Genomic DNA, 18,984 nt, shown 5'->3' with positions numbered 1-18,984 from the left:
ATAATTAGGCCAAATCTAACGAAGAAAGACCCTTTTTGTGATGGAGAATAACCTTTAAGATTAATCTGATCAAGAGGCAGGGAGACTGGCATTAAAACTTGTTAAAGAGCAAAAAAAAAAAAAAAATTCACTGGATATTCTGTCTAATGCACACTTCAGGGTTATTTCTGCCTTTCAATGTCTTTATGCTATTTCAAAACTCTGCATAAAACTGATAAAACTGATAGTTTATCAACTGATAGCTGTATAAAACTGATAGTAGTGCAAATGATTCTTGACAATACAAATGTAAAGGAATTTTGTCTGGTAGAATGTAACTGATTATTGCCCCACTGATATTGACCACTTTTACATTTATTTGTAAATTTATCTCGGCACTCCTGATTGCTTATATGTGTGCAGTGTTTGAATTAGCCTTTGAACTGCTTGTAACATCTTACTGATTTCCTCATTAAATAATGAGTTAGACACAGTCTTTGACACATGTCTATTTTTTTAAAAAGCTGATTCCCGGCCAGGCGCAGTGGCTCACGCCTGTAATCCCAGCACTTTGGGAGGCCAAGGTGGGTGGATCATGAGGCCGGAGTTCGAGACCAGCCTGACCAACATGGTGAAAGCCCATCTCTATTAAAAATATAAAAATTAGCTGGGCATGATGCTGCATGCCTGTAATCTCAGCTACTCAGGAGGCTGAGGCAGGAGAATTGCTTGAACCCGGGAGGTGGAGGTTGCAGTGAGCCGAGATCTCCAGCTTGGGTAACAGAGCAAGACTCCGTCAAAAAAAAAAAAAAAAAAAAAAAAAAAAAAAGCTGGTTCCCTAGCATCCTCCAAAATTAACAATATCATGAAATAGTCTCTGTTTGGTGGAGAGGGGAGTGAGTTTGAGTCATTATGAGCCAAGAACTGAAACACATTTGATATGTTTTAATCATCTGCATCATTGGACAGAGTCCACCCAAGTTGACACCTGGGTCCTTTCAACACAACTCCAGTAGACCTTGACAGCTGTCTTGCTTTCTGTATGAGAAGATAGTACAGGATCATCTTACAGTTTTCTACCCAAGAGACCTATAATCAGCCATTTCTCCAGTAAGTCCAGGTTCCTTTCAATGCGAATGGTATTCAGATACCATAATTTTTGGGCTACAGGTGCTCTTTGCTACTTGGAGCTTCATTGTTTTCAGTTGTCAAACATATCATGAGTTCACAATTATGTTTCTGATTTAAATTCAACACTACTAAGTGTTCACAATGAGATACCATCTCACACCAGGCTATTACTAAAAAGTAAAAAATAACATGTTAGCAAGGATGTGGAGAAAAAGGAACACTTATACGCTGTTGGTGGAAATGTAAATTAGTTCAGCCACTGTGGAAAGCAATGTGGAGATTTCTCAAATAACTAAAAATAGAACGACCATTCGACCCAGCAATCCCATTACTAGGTATATACCCAAAGGAAAATACATTGTTTTGCCAAAAAAAAAACCAAAAAAAACCCAACTTCACCCATATGTTCACCACAGCATTATTCACAATAGCAGAGTCATAGAACCAACCCAGGTGCCCATCAATAGTGGATTGGATAAGGAAAATTCCATGGTACATATACACCACGGAATACTACACAACCACAAAAAAGAACACAATCATGGCCGGGCGCGGTGGCTCATGCCTGTAATCCCAGCACTTTGGGGGGTCGAGGCGGGCAGATCAAAAGGTCAGGAGATTGAGACCATCTTGGCTAACACAGTGAAACCCTGTCTCTACTAAAAATACAAAAAGTTAGCCAGGCATGGTGGTGGGCGCCTGTAGTACCAGCTACTTGGGATGCTGAGGCAGGAGAATGGCGTGAACCTGGGAGGCGGAGCTTGCAGTGAGCCAAGATCACGCTACTGCACTCCAGCCTGGGCAACACAGCGAGAGTCCATCTCAAAAAAAAAAAAAAAGAAAAAAAAGAACACAATCATGTTCTTTGCAGCAACATGGTTGCAGCTGGAGGCCATATTATATGAATTAACACAGAAACAAAACCAGATACTATATATTCTCACTTATAGGGTAGGAGATAAACTTTGGGTACGCACAGACACAAAGATGGGGACAATACGCACTGAGGACTCCAACCCGGGGTTGGGGGGAAGAGCTGAAAAACCACCTATTGGGGTACTGTGCTCACTAACTGGGTGATGGGATTATTAGAAGCCTAAACTTAAGCATCACGCAACATACCCAGGTAACAAACCTGCACATGTACCTCCTGAATCTAAAATTTAAAATAAATATAGTTATACATAACAAAAAAACTGCAAACAAAACTATAAGGTTTTTATGTAACCATATTAATTTTACATCTGTATCTCCTTTCAACCATGCCAAAAACTATTTCTCAACATAATTAATCTGTTGGATTTAATTTCACAATATCCACGCAACAGTCTCAAAATAACACCAATACAACTGCTGAAAAAAATGACTGAAAATAGTTTAAGATTTATATTTCTTTTTATTCTTACAGTACATTCTACCAGAAATAGTCAAATTATGGTGTTTTAAACTCACATGGTTCCTTTATATGTGGTTATGCTACTGATCAAGAACCCAGGTTCATTCCTGTTATTTCATTTTTTCTTGTTTAGAATTGTTTCTAAAACTGAGTTTCATTTCTAATTATATAAAATGATTCCAAAGTCAGGTCCATAAATGAAGTTTCACATAAGTCTAGCATTTATTCTGTTCCTCCATTCTATTTCCTCCCATTTATTAATAGGCAAGCATTTATTTTTTAATTTTATATTTTATCCTTCCATCATTTTTTAGTAAAAGTATATAATAGTAGCATAATACACACATTTTCTTTACTTACTTTTTTTGCACTTAATATAGTGAAGATCACTCGAAATAAGAACACACAAATAACCCTATTCCCTTCTACAACTGCCTAATACTTCATGGCACAGATGAATCACAATTTATTTTTTTATTATTTATTTATTTATTTATTTATTTATTTATTTATTTATCTTGAGATGGAGTTTCACTCTTGTTGCGCAGGCTGGAGTGCAATGCAGCGATCTCTACTCACCGCACCCTCCTCCTCCCAGGTTCAAGCGATTCTCCCGCCTCAGCCTCTCCAGTAGCTGGGATTACAGGCATGAGCCACCACGCCGGGCTAATTTTGTATTTTTAGTAGAGACGGGGTTTCTCCATGTTGGTCAGGCTGGTCTGGAACACCCGACCTCAGGTGATCCACCCGCCTCGGCCTCCCAAAGTGCTGGGATTACAGGCGTGAGCCACTGCGCCAGGCCAAATCAGTTTATTAAGCCAGGTCCCTACTGATGAACATTTGGGTTATTTTTAGTCCGTTGCTATTTATTATAAGTAGTGTTGCAACGAACTGCCTTGTTCATATATCTTTTTATATGTTTCCCAGCATGGCTTTGGGATATATTCTTAAAAGTGGCATTGCTGGATCAAGGGATAAATGTTTGTTTAATTTGCTAGACATTACCACATTCCTCATCATACGACTGGTACTATTTTTCATTCCCACTAACAATGTATGAGAAGGATAAGATCTTCTTTTTCTGTTAATACCTTAAAAATGTAAGCTAAATGAAATTTAGGAAAAAAATTGGTATTACTATTCTCTACCATAACCATAATGTATGCCCCCCAGATGCAGTTAAATTTATTTTCCTTAAAAATGTACATGGGAGACAGAATTCATAGGAGGATATTTTGTTCATTTAGGAACTATTTCAAGTTCATAATGTTAGCAGTATCTCAGCAATGGTTTTAATAACTGCAGAGTCTTACAGCATCCCTTGGGAAAGTTAGGTCACATAGAAAGGGCCAACTTTGCTGGGCACAGTGGCTCACACCTGTAATCTCAGCACTTTGGGAGGCTGAGGCGGGTGAATCACGAGGTCAGGAGATCGAGACCATCCTGGCTAACACGGTGAAACCCCCGTCTCTACTAAAAATACAAAAAATTAGCTGGGCGTGCTGGCACGCGCCTGTAATCCCAGCTACTCAGGAGGCTGAGGCAGAAGAATCACTTGAACTCCGGAGGTGGAGGTTGCAGTGAGCCAAGATTACACCACTGCACTCTAGCCTGGGTGACAGAGCAAGGCTCAGTCTCAAAAAAAAAAAAAAAAAAAGAAAGAAAGAAAAAAGAAAGGGCCAACTTTAATTTTTCATATTAGAAGTTACAGCAGTCCCATAATATCATTCAAATGATGTATAAATAAACTGGCCTGCACAGCTTTGAAATTGAGGTCAAAAAATAATTGCTGAAAACATCATGAAAGCAAACCTACACAGAAGCCAACAAGAGACTACCCTGAGACTTAGTAAGTGCTGAACAACACAGATGCTACGAAAGTCAAGGAGGTAAGAGACAATAAGATCTTTTTGCCTGTTTATTTTTTTTTTAATTGTGGTAAAATATCCATAATAAAAATGTACTTGCATTTTCTAATTTGTTTTTTAAACTGTGGTAAAATATTCATAACATGAAGTTTACCTTTATTACCATTTTTACGTGTGCAGTTTAATGACATTAAGTATGTTCACACTGTTATGGAATGATCATCACTATCCATTTCCAGAGAATGTTTTGTCTTCTCAAACTGAAACTCCATACCCATTAAACAATCATTCCTTATCCTCCCTCCTCCTAGCCCCTAGCAATCACCACCATTCTACTTTCTGTCTCTTGAAATTTGATTACTCTAGATATGTTACATACGGGAAATCATACAGTACTCTTCCTTTGGTGACTGGCTGATTTCACTTATAGCATAATGTCTTCAAGGTTCATCCATATTGTAGCATGTGTCAGAATTTCCTTCCTTTTCAAGGCTATTTGAATAATATTCCATTGTTCCAGAAATCGGTCCTGCCAATCGAACAACTTTTCTGAGTGGGCAAGAACTTTGAATCAACTATTTCATAACTCTGGAAGCTGGCTGAACACTTGTAGCATCCAGAGGGATAATATGATGAAGAAAGAGGTTGGCATTCAAGGAAATCTCCATCAGGTCATTGGCTGACCATGGATATAATGGAATAGAGACTTTAGTGATCACACACAATAAGGAATAAAATCTACTCAAAATTAGTTTGGAAAAGTCACTAAAGAAATGGATGGCTACAGCTCTCAAAAAGCCGTTATCAGGCATCATTGAGGAGGGAAGATAATCTGATTTCAGAGTCACCACATTACAATATTCAAAATGTCCAATTCTCAAATATTTCCTTCTTGACCAATCTCTAGCACTTGAACAAAATATTAACATAGATTCTAACAGCTCAAGGCCACATCCCTAGGATGGCTCTAGCTCCCCCTAAAGTGCCTGCCTGAGAAAATTCAAGGCTGCCAAAAGAGTTTACTGTTAGTTCCAGCCAACACTTGAAGACACCCTGTGTCCCAGCCTCTGTGGGAGGGTAGGAGCCTAACTTTCATAAGCACTAGCTAACAATCCCAGATGGGTTTCACACGGGCCAATCCCTACTTTCCACTTTTGCTAATTTTTCACTTCCTTGACTTTACTAACCACCCCATACACCCTGCTCACCCTCCCTCCTGATTCTTCATTCTTCCTTTAAAACACCTAGTGAGGCCTGGCACAGTGGCTCACACCTACAATCCCAGCACTTCAGGAGGCCAAGGCAGGCAGATCACTTGAGCCCAGGAGTTAGATACCAGCCTGAGCAACATGGTGAAATCCCATTTATATATATATATATGAAGAAAAAACGCAATGATTAAAAAATCAAAACAAAACAAAAGCCCAGAAACCTCTGTACAAATTGAAGTTGAGTTCAGTTAACACCGGGCTCTTTTCCATAGTGTACTAGCTTATTACTCATTAAAATCTGCCCTTTCCGTTTTAACTGGTGTCCAGCTTTGTGTATCTCTGGCAGAAACACGTGAATTAACAAAAGCGATTCAAGACAAAAATAGAAATTCTCAATATCTGTATAACAAGGAAAGAGACTGAATCAGGAATCAAAAATCCTCCCAACAAAGAAAAGTCTGGGCCTATTTGGGGTCTCTGGTGAATACTCTCAAACATTTAAGGAATTAACACCAATCTTATGCAAACTCTCTCAAAAATTGAAGGAGAGGGAGCACTTCCTAACTCATTTTATGAAGCAGGATTACCCTGGTACCGAAGCCAGACAAAGACACTACAAGAAAAATAAACCATAGACTAATATCACTTATGAATATACACAGAAAATCCTCAATACATTTCAGAAGATTAAATCATACAAAGTACCTACTCTGACCAAAATAAAATGAAGTTAAAAATCAGTAACAGAAAGAAAACTGGAAGGAAACAAAAGGAAATTGGATTCTACTCCGTGACCAACTGGGATTTACTTCAGGAATGCAAGAAAGTTGATCAATGTAATACACAACATCAATACATTGAATTACAAAAAAAGCACATCATCATCTCAACACAGAAAAACTATTTGACCCAATTTGAGAATTCTTATCTTTCAGAGACACGTGCCAAAATATTTACAGGTAAAATCATATATGGCATTTGCTTCTAAGTAATCTGGACTAGGGGAGGAATACAAAGTAGTTGAACTGGGTGGGGATACAGACGAAATAAGATTATCCACATATTGAATCTTGTACCTCATCTTTCTACTTTCACATGTTTGAAATTTTCTAAAATAAAAAATTTAAAAACAGATGAAAAGACATTTTAAGAGGATACTTTTAAAATAAGGCAGGAAGGAAACTGGAAATATGTTAATATAATACTAAAAAGCATTATTAGGAATAAAGAGAGTCTAAAAGCAACAATTCACCAGGAGGAGATAACAATGCTAAACCTGTTTTGCCTTTACAAATATAGCCTGAAAATATATAAAATAAAAAAGAAGACTTAACAAAATCATAATGAGAGATTTTCCCATTGCTCAGAAATAGATTAGGCAATAAAAATAGACTATATAATATTTAAAAAACACAATTAACAAGCTTTACGTAATAAACATACTGTGAACATATCAAAAACACATACACAGCTGCTTGGGAGGCCAGCGGGGGAGGACTGCTTGTGGTAAGGAGCTCAAGACCAGCCTGAAATACATGGCAAGATCCCATCTCTAAAAAAATAGTTTTAAAAATTAGCTAGGCATGGTGGTGCTTGCCTGTAATCCCAGCTGATCAGGAGGCTGAGGAAGGAGGATTGCTTAAGCCCAAGAGTTGGAGGCTGCCGTGAGCTATGATTGTGCCACTGCATTCTAGCCTGGGCAAAAAGCAAGATCCTACCTCTAAAAAGTTTTTTAAAAATTAGCCAGGCATGGTGGCGCTTGCCTGTAGTCTGAGCTAATTAGGAGGCTGTGGCAAGAGGCTCACTTGAGCCTGCTTCTACTGCACTCTAGCCTGGGCAACAAGCAAACTTCTATCTCTAAAAAGGAAAAGACAAAAAGAAAACATACTGAATTCACTTCTTTTTTAAAGGACACTTGGAACATACAAAAAACTAACCACGTATTAGGCCAAAGAGCACGTTAAAATATTTTAAAAATTGATTTTATATGCAACATTTTATCTCACTCAAAGCAATTTTTTAAAAAATCAAAGACCAACAACAAAAAGCATAGTTCAAATCCAAATATTTGAAAATTTAAAAAGATCACTGACTTGCAATTAAAATCAAAGAAAAATCAAAACAGATATTAGGAAATATTTAGAATTGAATATAACAAAAATACATCTGAGAATTTATCAAATGAGTAATATTGTCAAGATAGATATATTGCCTTAAATGAATTAGAAATGAAAATCAATTGACTAAGTATCTACTCCAGAAATAAAAAAAAAAGAACCACTAAGTAAACCCAAGGAAAGTAAAAAGAAAGGAAACACGAAGTAATTAAATCAAAAAGGGAAACAATAAAAAAGATCAATACAACAAAAGTTTCTTGAAAATACTGATAAAATAAATAAACTCCCAGCACAAATGGCTCCAGAAAAAAAAAAAAAAAAAAGAGCGATGGCAAAAAATAATTCTGGGAGTACAAAAAGAAAGACTGAGAATCTATAAGTAAAGATGCATGGTGTTATGATATATACATATTGGTTTCCTTCCACGGTTCCTGTTTCCTAACTCCCATAATCTTCGTTATACTGTTGGGGTTCTTTAGGCCTCAGGCAACAGAATCTCTCTCTCTGACCTTCTCCTGGTCTTTCTTTCATCTGTCCCAGTCAGGCTGCTGATTGTGGGTCAAAAGACCCTCATTTCAGAAGAGTCCTGCTCCAAACCCTAGAGGAAGGAATACTACACGGAGAGGCCAAGAAAACTCTCAGCAGACAGGCTTTGCTGGCTTTAGCTCGTGTGCATTTTTGTCCAATCACATTTCTGCACAGTTGTCAATCATGCCTATGTAATGAAGCTTCCATAAAAACCCAAAAGGACAGGGTTCAGAGAGCTTCCAGACTGCTGAACATGTGGTGGTTCCGGTAGGGTGGTGTGCCCAGGGAGGGCATGGAAGCTCCACACACCTTCCCCATACCTTGCCCTATGCATCTCCTCATTTGTATCGTTTGCAATACCCTTTATAATAAACCAGTAAACACAAGTGTTTCCTGAGTTGTGTGGACTGCTCTTGCAAATTAATTGACAAAGAGGACAAATTAATTGACAAAGAGGACATCATCAGAACCCCAACTTGAAGACCATTGGTCAAAAGTTCCGGAGGCCTGGACTTTTGACTAGTGTCTTGAGGGTGGGCAGTCTTGGGGACTGAGCCCTCATCCTGTGGGATCTGATACTATCTCCAGGTAGATAGTGTTGGAACTGAATTGGAGGACACCCAGCTGGTGTCTGTTGTTTCCTCTGTAGGGGAAACCCCCTACGCATTTGATCACAGAAGTCTTCTTCTGTGTTGATGATTGCTGTGGTGTGAGAGCAGAGGAAAAATGAAGTTTGAGAGTTTTTTCTCTAAAAAAGATGTAAAAGAATAATTTTTAAATCAAAGGACAATACTAAGAAATGCTTTCTACTAATTATATCAGAAAATATATGAAAACATCTTCTAGAAAATACAAGTGATCAAAAACCAATTTCTAAAGAACAGAAAACCTGAATATAATCTTGAGAAAAATATCAGTAAAAATCTATCCACAAAAAACACGAGGCCCACATCCTTTCACAGGTAGATTTGTTCCAAACTTTCGAAAACATCTTCCGATAATAGGGCAAAAGGCAAGTTTCCCAATGCATTTATAAGACCAGAAGTTTTTCTATTTCCTGAACAATTCAGTGCAATAGCTGTTAAGTGAGACAGAACAAGTTCCATGTCCTGGGAGACGCCAAGGTCACCTGAGTGGGGTTAGAGCTCTAGCAATGGGTGGAGGGTGACTGCACAGACAAGCCAGTTATGTGGGACATCGGAGCCCAGGTGGGAAGCTAAGCGCACCCATGGGGGACAGTGTGGCAGCGAGGATAGTGGATTGGTTATTTACAAGGGGAATTAATCAAATAAGTAAATATGGTAAAGATAATAAGTGCTGAGTTTCTCAAACCAGAATACACACGGTGGTGCTGTATTGCAAATGGCAGTATCAACGTAATCTCATAGTCTTCAGTGCTGTGTAGATGACTGATAGATAAATATCCTATAACTTCGTCACCTAGAAGGCTGGAAGCAATGATATTTCCAGTAGGCATGAGCAAACCTAGCAACCTTGTTTCTGAATTCCATTCTCCACCAAAGGAAACCAGAGCTCTTTAGGAAAAGGATTAACTACAGGCCTAGGGCAGGGAGAGTTAAAGTCTGAACTCCTGGGCAGGCGCGGTGGCTCACGCCTATAATACCAGCACTTTGGGAGGCTGAAGTGGGCGGATCACGAGGTCAGGAGATTGAGACCATCCTGGCTAACACGGTGAAATCCCCGTCTCTACTAAAAACACAAAAAATTAGCCGGGCATGGTGGCGGGTGCCTGTAGTCCCAGCTACTCGGGAGGCTGAGGCAGGAGAATCGCTTGAACCCAGGAGGCAGAGATTGCAGTGAGCTGAGATTGCACCAATCCACTACAGCCTGGGCGACAGAGCAAGACTCTGTCTAAAAAAAAAAAAAGAACTCCCTCTCTTTTTGTGCTATCAAGTAAGGAAATGCTCAATAAATGACGTTGGGGGCATGTTAAAGATGCAAAAGCCAGCTTTAAGGGGCTCCCACTGGCCAAATCAGGGACAATTTGAGTATCGAAATATGTAATGATAATAAAAGATTAGATAATAAGTTAATGATAATAAGAGACCCATGGGTCTATATAAAGTCTCAAAGTGTCTCCACACAAGTTATCTGTTTACCTTAAAGGAGAAAATTTCACAGTGGAGGCACATGACAGAAATCCACCTGAACCAAAGTGATCAAAGTGTCAAAATAACAGGACAAATTGAAATTTTGTGCCACCTGATAGGATCCAAAAATAACACAACATTGCTTCTGTGATATTCTTCTGAAAGATGCATAATTCAAATCCAATCATGAAGAAACAGCAAACAAACCCCAGCTGAAGGATGTTCTACAGAAAACAGGCCTGTATTCTTCCAGTGAAGGTCATAATGGTCAAGGAAAGACTGAGGAACTACTGGCAATAGGAAGGAGACTAAAGAAACATAACTAAATAGTTCAGGGAACAAATTATTTTGCATTGGGCTTGCAACTTTTCTGTAAATTTGAGGTTATCTCTAATTAAATTAGCATAACCTCAAAAATAATGATAATATAGGAAAATTAAAGACTAACCCCCCTTATGTAAAAAGATGCAAAATTATACATTTTGAGCTATATGTATTTAAAAATTTTATCAAGAAATGTTTGTCTCCAAAATGCAAGAATGTTTAGATATCAGAAAACTCTATGTGCTATTACATCAAATTATATTCCCCAAAAAACAAATTTACAGAGTAAATAAGACATTTGAATCATATTAGCAGGTGAATAAAGAACATATATAAATCCAAAGTCATTCATAGTTTTTCTGAACATCTCTAAGCAAGCTAGGACTGAAGGGGTAACTAAATAGCCCAATAAAAGGTATTTATAGGGGAAAAAAACTCTAACAGCAAACATCACACTCCATGGCAAAACTTAAAAATTATTTCCTTTAAAATCAAGAATAAGGAATCAGAAACATCCTTAGAGCCTGCTGTAACTGCTTCATTTCAATAATATATTACATTTTCAGCCAATGCAAAAAAGACTAAAATAAAAGGCTTTAAGAATTGAAAAAGAAGACAGACATATGATGCTAAAGAATTATAGGCTGGGCAAGGTGGCTGATGCCTGTAATCCTAGCACTTTAGGAGGCTGAGGCGAGCAGATCACCTAAGGTCAGGAGTTCGAGACCACCCTGGCCAACATGGCAAAACCTCGTCTCTACTAAAAGTACAAAAATTAGCCAGATGTGGTGGCGAGCACCTGTAATCCCAGCTACTCAGGAGGCTGAGGCAGGAGAATCGCTTGAATCCGGGAGGCAGAGATTGCAGTGAGTCAAGAATGTGCCAATGCACTCCAGTCTGGGTGACAAGAGCAAGACTCCGTCTCAAAAAAATAATAATAATAATAATTATTATAGTATGATATTTGCAAATGGATAGCAAATAAACCAATTCAGTCCTAGCCATAAATTTATCTACATATGGGACATTGCTATAGAATACTGAGTGTCATAAATCAGTGTGGAAAGTATAAATGATGAAAAACTGGTGCTAGGCTATCCATATAGGAAAAATACAAAAACTATTTCCATACCTCACATCATACACAAAAGCAGATTAAAAGCATAAAATGTGAAGATCAAAACTTTGAACACTTAGGGAAAAAATGCAGAAAACATATTTACAATTTTAGGATTAGGGGAATTTTTTAAAGCACTATACAAAAATGTAGCTCTTATAAAAACTGATGATCGTTACACATTAAGGTCAAATGATCTGTATGACCAAAAGAAGTGAAAATGTGGGAGAAGGTATTTGCACTAGATAGATAGAGAAGACCATGGATTAACATGTAGAACATATAAAGATGTCTTACAAATCAATAGAAATAGGTCTAAGACATGAAATCTGACAGTCAAAAAAGAGTGAGAGCAAAAGATAGGCAGATACTTAACATCACTAGTAAGCAACAGGTATAAGTTAATACCATAATAAATTATCATTTCACACTGTACCAGAATGGCTGAAAAAATACTGAAAAGGCCAAGTGTTCACAGGGGGTGAAGGTTGAGGGATTGGCAAACAAAAACAAAACAAAACTGTATAAAATGTTGGTGGGAGTGTAACTTGATACAAGCTCAAGAGCAGCTTGGCAATAGTCCCTGATTGCTCCATTTGTTTCTGGCTGGAGAAACTCACACATGTGCCTAAAGAAGTACTGTACAATGCCTGCAAATCTCAAAGAACTGGAAAGATCTTAACTGTCTAGACATTAAGGAATGGATAGTTACTTTTCCCCCATAAAAGAACAATTAAAATGAGTGAATCAGGTCTACATATATCCACATGGCTGAATCTCAAATACATAATGGTGAATGAGAACAGCAAGTTGCATAAGGACACACGTAACACCACTTATATAAATCATGAAAGCCCATAAAATAAAACTCTATATTGGTTATGTATACACACATGTATAGTAAAATTATAAAGTCATACAACAGCCCGATAGCCACAGACTTTTGTTACCTCTGGGGAGGGTGAGAAGGAAAAGATATAAGACCTTGCTGTGGCCTCTGATGTTTCATATTTTAAAATTTGAAACAAGATTATCGAAGGTAAATTGTTAACACCTCTGAGAAAAGCGGGGGAATTTTGCCTCAGATATAACTGGTGGTGACTGCTGGGTAATAATTTTTATTATACAGGTGAGAATGCGAGTATCAGAGGGCATGAGGAGGAGAAAGCTGAGTCAGGGAGGCAAGGGGACCAGGAGGCAGGAAGGAATTTATACACTGAAATAAAATGCAGATCAAGAAGAAATGCCTGTAAGGGCCAAACATATTCCACTAATGAAAACAAATGCAAATCCCAATTCAAAAGAATGAAATAAAACCCAGTAACCTATCACATTCCTCCATACTCACTATAGACTCTTTTAAATGACATGCAGTCCAGTGTTGATGAAGTTCACTTTTTTTCCCCGAGTGAAAAGTATTTGCCTTATTTCAAGGTTAATTTGCAGCACCTCCCCCAAAACAATTAACTTATTTACCCACTGAATAAAATGTGTTGAATCTCTGCATTAAAAACAGCATCTGCTACACGTAATGGAGGAACACAATGGGACTATGAACTCTTCTAGTTCATTTAGTGCATAAAACTATTATATAGCTATTATTTTTCTCATTTTACAGATAAATTGAGATTCAGAGAACTTAAAACCTACCCCCACAACCACCATGCTGACAAGTTAGCATGAGCCGTAATTCAAATTCAGTTTGCCAGACAGCCCCAAGACCCATACCCTTTTCCCTATACCTAACTCCCTAAGAGGTAGATCTTATGTCCTGCTCTTATGTTCTATGTGGGCTGTACTCACCATACACGTTATATTTCCCCATACAATAGAGTCAGACTAGAGGAATATATCTTTTGAACCAGGAATTGCTCTCCTAGGAATTATTTGGAAAAAAGATAAAGAAAAGTTATATTTAAAAAGTGGCAGCTCCAGACCAAGGAGAATAAAAAATAAAAACATTAAAGAATAACAAGTAAAATTCTCCACATCAGGGACTAAAACCATTTTACAGGTCAAGAAACATCTGCATACAAACTAAGGAACCTACGTAAATTCATACACTAGTTATGGTGGGGCCAGGATCTCAACCCAGGCAGTCCGATTCCCAAACAGGCATGGTTAATGGTTACGCTATTGTTTTATGAGCCTTTTTGAGATCCACAGTGAGAAATATATTTTACCTCACTTTTGTTTCACACAAAAGTGAAACAACTTCTACAAAACATTGACCTTAATATGTAGCAAAAACATAAGATCTATCTCATGATCCATGATTTTGTTTCACACAAAAAACAACTTCTACAAAACAACATTGACCTTAATACGTAGCAAAAACTTTAAGATGCTGATTTCCAGTCATGAAATTCTCTCATGACCCGCAATTTAAAAAACACACAATGCTTAAGTGCTTCAAAAATACAGTATTTATTGTAATAACTAGAGTAGCAAGAAGAAAAAAACTAAGTGGAACTACGTGTTTAGCAACAGAGCTGAATAATTATGAATATAAACAATTGCTATTTGGAGAAAATACATTACATTCATTGCTTGGAACCATGAATAATACTTATATATGTAGGAAATATAGAAAAATAAAACAGGTTAACATAATAAGGATATAAACAATTACTTTTTTTTTAATTTTATAAAGACTTTTATTTTTCCTTACAAACTGGGGTAGTTAGGAGACCTGATAATAGCTACTTTTTTATTTTCTTGGCACCACAGCAACTTACTTATGTGTTCCTTCTTGCATATCTGTTCCAGATCATAGTCAAGTTTTCCAATTCGTTTTACTAAGCTAGCAAAATTTTTTATACCAAAAAGAGTAAAATCAAAACAAACGCTCCTTTGTTTATAGATGAAAATCTGGAACCAAATAACACAACATTAAAAAAACAAAACTTTGCAAACACATCCTAAAGCTACACACATTGAAGCGTTACAGCAATATGCTCCCTGGGTTCGTTCTCCCTTCCCCCATTCCTCTGCACTGTGCTTTTGGGTCTCAGACCCTTGTCCAGGGGGTCCCTCTGAATCCACCTTTCAAGAGGATGGGGCTGGACCACTAGGCTGAGGTCTGGCCCTGTTCTCCTCATCTGCCAAAGCCTCACAGTACTGCGCTGGCCAGTCCTTGGGGTCTTGATTATGGACCTTGGCCACAAACTTAAGAACTTTCATCTTGCTGGTTTCCAGGTTGGTTCGCGGGCCCCACTGGAATTCGTAGTCCACGGGGTCGGTGTGGGGTATCCGCCGGTATTCCAGGTAACGCTGTCGCACAAAGTCCTCAGTAATGAGTTTCTTTGGATCTCCGAAAATTAAATGCTTCTTGGTGGGGTAGACCCCTAAGCGCCGCAGAAAGTCCCAGACTTCAGTCTCCTTGATGGTGTTGCCCTTCATAAAGATGAGCCCTAAGACGATCATCAGGAGGCCCGTAGTGGGCGTGCCTTGGTCACCCCTCATCTCGGCATCCTCCTCCACAGGCTCTAGGGTGTTGATGAGGATGTAAGTGTTGCTCTTGGGTTCAAGTTCCACCAGCTTATACCCGAAGACGTACTGGAGGCGCTCGGCGGCCCGTTTGAGGAGGTCGGGGAAGATGTCCCTGTAATCCCCGATGACGTGCTTCAGTATGTCGGCCCGCTTGATCGGAATCTTCTTCTGGTCTTTAATCAGCAAGAACTGCACCAGCTCCGACACTTTCAGCTCCAGCTGCTTCTGGGTCCTGGGTCCCAAGGCGGGGGCGGCCTGGGCCCGGCGGGCGCCCTGAGACGAGGGGCCCTGCGACCCCTGCGAGCCGCCCGGCCCGCGGGACGTGCTCGGGGCCTCCTCGGCAAAGCCGTCTCTGGGGACCTGGGCGTCTTCGCCGGCCCGCGAGGCCCCGGAGTTTCCGCCATGGCTCCAGTCTCTGTCCCTCTCGGCCTGGCCGCTAGAGCGGCCCCGGTTCCTCGGTTTTTGCAACATGTCCCCGGCTGCAGGTGCCGGCGCACACTCCGGTAGGCAAGCAGCCGCGGCAGGGATTGTGGGTCGGAGACCCGCTAACGCCCGTGCCTGGGCGGGGCCCCAGGAGGGGCGCGCAGTGTCGGCTGAGACTACGTGCTGCGTCATGAAGCCTGCGCCTTGCGTCACGGCGGCTGGGCGGTGCGCCTGCGCGGCTGCGGCGGGTACCGAAAGGAACAGCGTTTTCTGTGCAGCCGTGCTGGTCCGGGTGATGATTTTTTAGTATAGTGAAGTGTTGTTAGCAAACCATGCAAGCAGAGAGCGAGAACCGAAACTCCTAAGCAAGTGTGTCGCTAAATTCAGACCACACAGGCTCAGGCAAGTTTTACAGACAGTATTAGGAGTTTCTAAATCGGGAGCATTTGTAAACGGAAAGAATTCACAGGATGAATGTGTGAGAAAAAAAAAAAAAAGGTGAAGGGCCGACCGTGGAAGTAAAGTAAAAGCATTTATTTCTACACAAAATGTAGAAGGACATAAAAGACCCAGAGGGCTCTTAGTTTTCGTCCCTACGCCCAATTTCATACCCTCCATCCCATTGCCCCCAGTTACTTTCTCTAATGCCCCGTGGAGTCTGTTAAAAAACAAAGTCTGCTACAGGCTTTCCGCGCAAGCAGGACTTCGGTTTCACTATTTCCATATTTATAGTCTCTGCATTAAACTCCTTTAGCTAGACAACTATGAGAAAACCACACAAAACGTGTCAATATTAAGTAAATGTTTTAGCTTGGTCACATGGGTTTATCTTTTGGAAAACAACTGCTTTCGGCTCACAAACCACAATTTTAGCAGAAATAGGTAAGAGGAGGAATGCTGCAAACAAACGTGCACTCTCAAGAGATTACCACTTAATTTTGGGCATCACTGATCAAGAACTGCAATAATGTGGAGCTCTTAAATTTCTTAATTAATAATATATTAGCCTTGAGAAAGAAAAAACACTGGGGTATTTATCTCTCATCTATGATGTGATATACAGTCTCTACTGTATATTTTAATTGTGCAACTCAAGTAGCCAAAATGAGTCATTTCATTAACTCAAACCATCAGCAATCTGCTGCCATTACTTCTATAGATCTTAGCAAATTTGTTTCTTCTCTATTTATTGACTTGCAAAGAAGAAACTGAATTTCCCTCTGTGTCTTTAAAGCTACCCAGAAAGTGGATAAACTCTTCAAAGAACCAAATTGAGTTCCTCTTTAATGCAAATATATTCAAAGGAAAGCAATTTAGAACACATTATCTGAGTAATAGCATCAAACACAACCTTATTAAAATTTTGTTAAATGTTAGTAGCATAAAACTTTTGTTTGTAATTCAGTAGGAAAATGCAATCTGATAATGGCACTGGAACTGCAATAGTAAATGTAAAATCATATTCCATGAACTAATGCAAGTATGCTAAAATCTGGTATGCAATGAGTAATAACTTACTGTTCCACACAAGATATACATCCTCAGGCATTAATCTTAATGACAAAGGCCTACTATGAAAAACAAATATATTATCAAGGCATTCATTTTTTTACAATGAGAAAATTCATCTGCTTCAGTTTCCTTGCAAATTAAAATTTGGACTTAGGTTCATAAAAGCTTCCTGCCATCTAGAATTCTGCAAAAGGTCCCTACTGCAGGATGTGGATGTTGTACTGAGGGAAGAGAGAGACCCTCTCATATTGTTTTATATTGTTTTATACTCAGTACCTGTTTTAAGAAAAAAACAACAAGGAAGTAAAACCAAAGACACGCTGCCCGGCACCAGGCCCAAAACCAGGCCTGGGCTTGCCTGGCCTAAACCCAGTAGTTAAAAATCAACTCATAACTTAGAAACCGATGTTATTCATAGATTCCAGACATTGTATAGAAGAACACTGTGAAAGTCCCTGCCCTGTCCTGTTTCTCTCTGACCACCGGTGCATGCAGCCCCTGTCACATACCGCCTGCTTATTCAAATCAGTCACGACCCTTTCATGTAAAATCTTTAGTGTTGTGAGCCCTTAAAAGGGACAGAAATTGTGCATTCGGGGAGCTCGGATTTTAAGGCAGTAGCTTGCCGATGCTCCCAGCTGAATAAAACCCTTCCTTCTACCACTTGGTGTCTGAGACGTTTTGTCTGTGGCCCGTCCTGCTACAGTACCTTGAGTCAAAAAAGTTCGGTGACCAAGATATAAGGGGAAAGTGGAAAATTAGATAAAAGCTATTGTCAACAATTGGGCTGGTTTTTCAGTGCTCTTTCTTGCTAAGGTATTCACGTACGTTACCAAGCAGCCCACCAGTCAGACTACCCCCATCACTGTGAAAATCAGCAGCACTCTTACCTCCAGCAGCACTCTTACCTAGATAGCTGCCTGTCATTACTCAAAACAGAGAAGAGATGCCAGTTTTTAAGTCTCAAAACATCTCTCTACACTCTGTCCAGAGGAATGCAGGTGAGAAAATGCAGACATAAAATAAGAGTATTAGAATGAAGTTTAGGCCCTGCATGAAGTCATCCAGACCCACATTCCACCTTGGATTGATACCAGAAGCCATGGATGTTTGGGGAGAAACTGTGGTGATAACAATACTAACATTAGTAACAATAAATATAACTGACAACAGCCAATGATTATATAGTAGTTGCTGCTCCATGTCTGCGGTTTTACTTTCTGTGGTTTCAGTTACCTACAGTCAACCACAGTCCGAAAATATTAAGATATTTCAAAGAGAAACCACAATATAACTTATTACACTATATTTGTTCTACTGTATTGTTAGTGTCAACTGAAGGATGACGAGGTTCATAAATTTGGAAAGAGCTTTATTTCTCATAAAGGGTTGCAGTCTGCGGGGTGGCCATTCCAACAGGCTGGGAAGCACAACCTCATGCTAGAAGCCAGAAACAGACACTTCAAGGGAGGGCAAAGGGAGCAGGAATCTATGCAGAATGGGGTGGCCAAATATACACATTTAATAAGCTATAGGAGGAGTCATGAACATTTACGCAAGGAGAAATGTGCACATGAGCAATTGCACTTCGTGTCTCTCCCTGGGATCCATATTCCAAAATTGGCAGTGTTAGCATGATCCAGGGTAGGAGTTTTCAGCCCTCTGACATCAAAAGGTGAAGTAGAGGACATGAAAACCCTGACTGCATGTCTTCCATAGACTGGCCAGAACTACTCCATGGTTGGTGGTCTTTTACCAGGAAGAACTGCTGATCA

At 39.4% G+C, this 18,984-nt stretch overlaps 2 protein-coding genes across 3 annotated transcripts in view; both read right to left on the bottom strand.

The window, feature by feature from the left end:
* ENTREP2 (endosomal transmembrane epsin interactor 2) overlaps positions 1 to 18,984 on the bottom strand; it is a 492,553-nt gene that overhangs the window by 149,224 nt on the left and 324,345 nt on the right. The window lies entirely within an intron of this gene.
* Positions 14,186 to 15,903, bottom strand: NSMCE3 (NSE3 homolog, SMC5-SMC6 complex component). The gene has a single exon (XM_009249627.4). The coding sequence runs from the start codon at positions 15,887 to 15,889 to the stop codon at positions 14,831 to 14,833; it is 1,059 nt and encodes a 352-aa protein (XP_009247902.4). The 5' UTR covers positions 15,890 to 15,903; the 3' UTR covers positions 14,186 to 14,830.

This window comes from Pongo abelii, chromosome 16, assembly GCF_028885655.2.
Source record: "Pongo abelii isolate AG06213 chromosome 16, NHGRI_mPonAbe1-v2.0_pri, whole genome shotgun sequence".
NCBI classification, from domain to species: domain Eukaryota; kingdom Metazoa; phylum Chordata; class Mammalia; order Primates; family Hominidae; genus Pongo; species Pongo abelii.
Note: the sequence above shows the minus strand (reverse complement) of the source record. Positions and strands in the feature narration are given on the sequence as shown.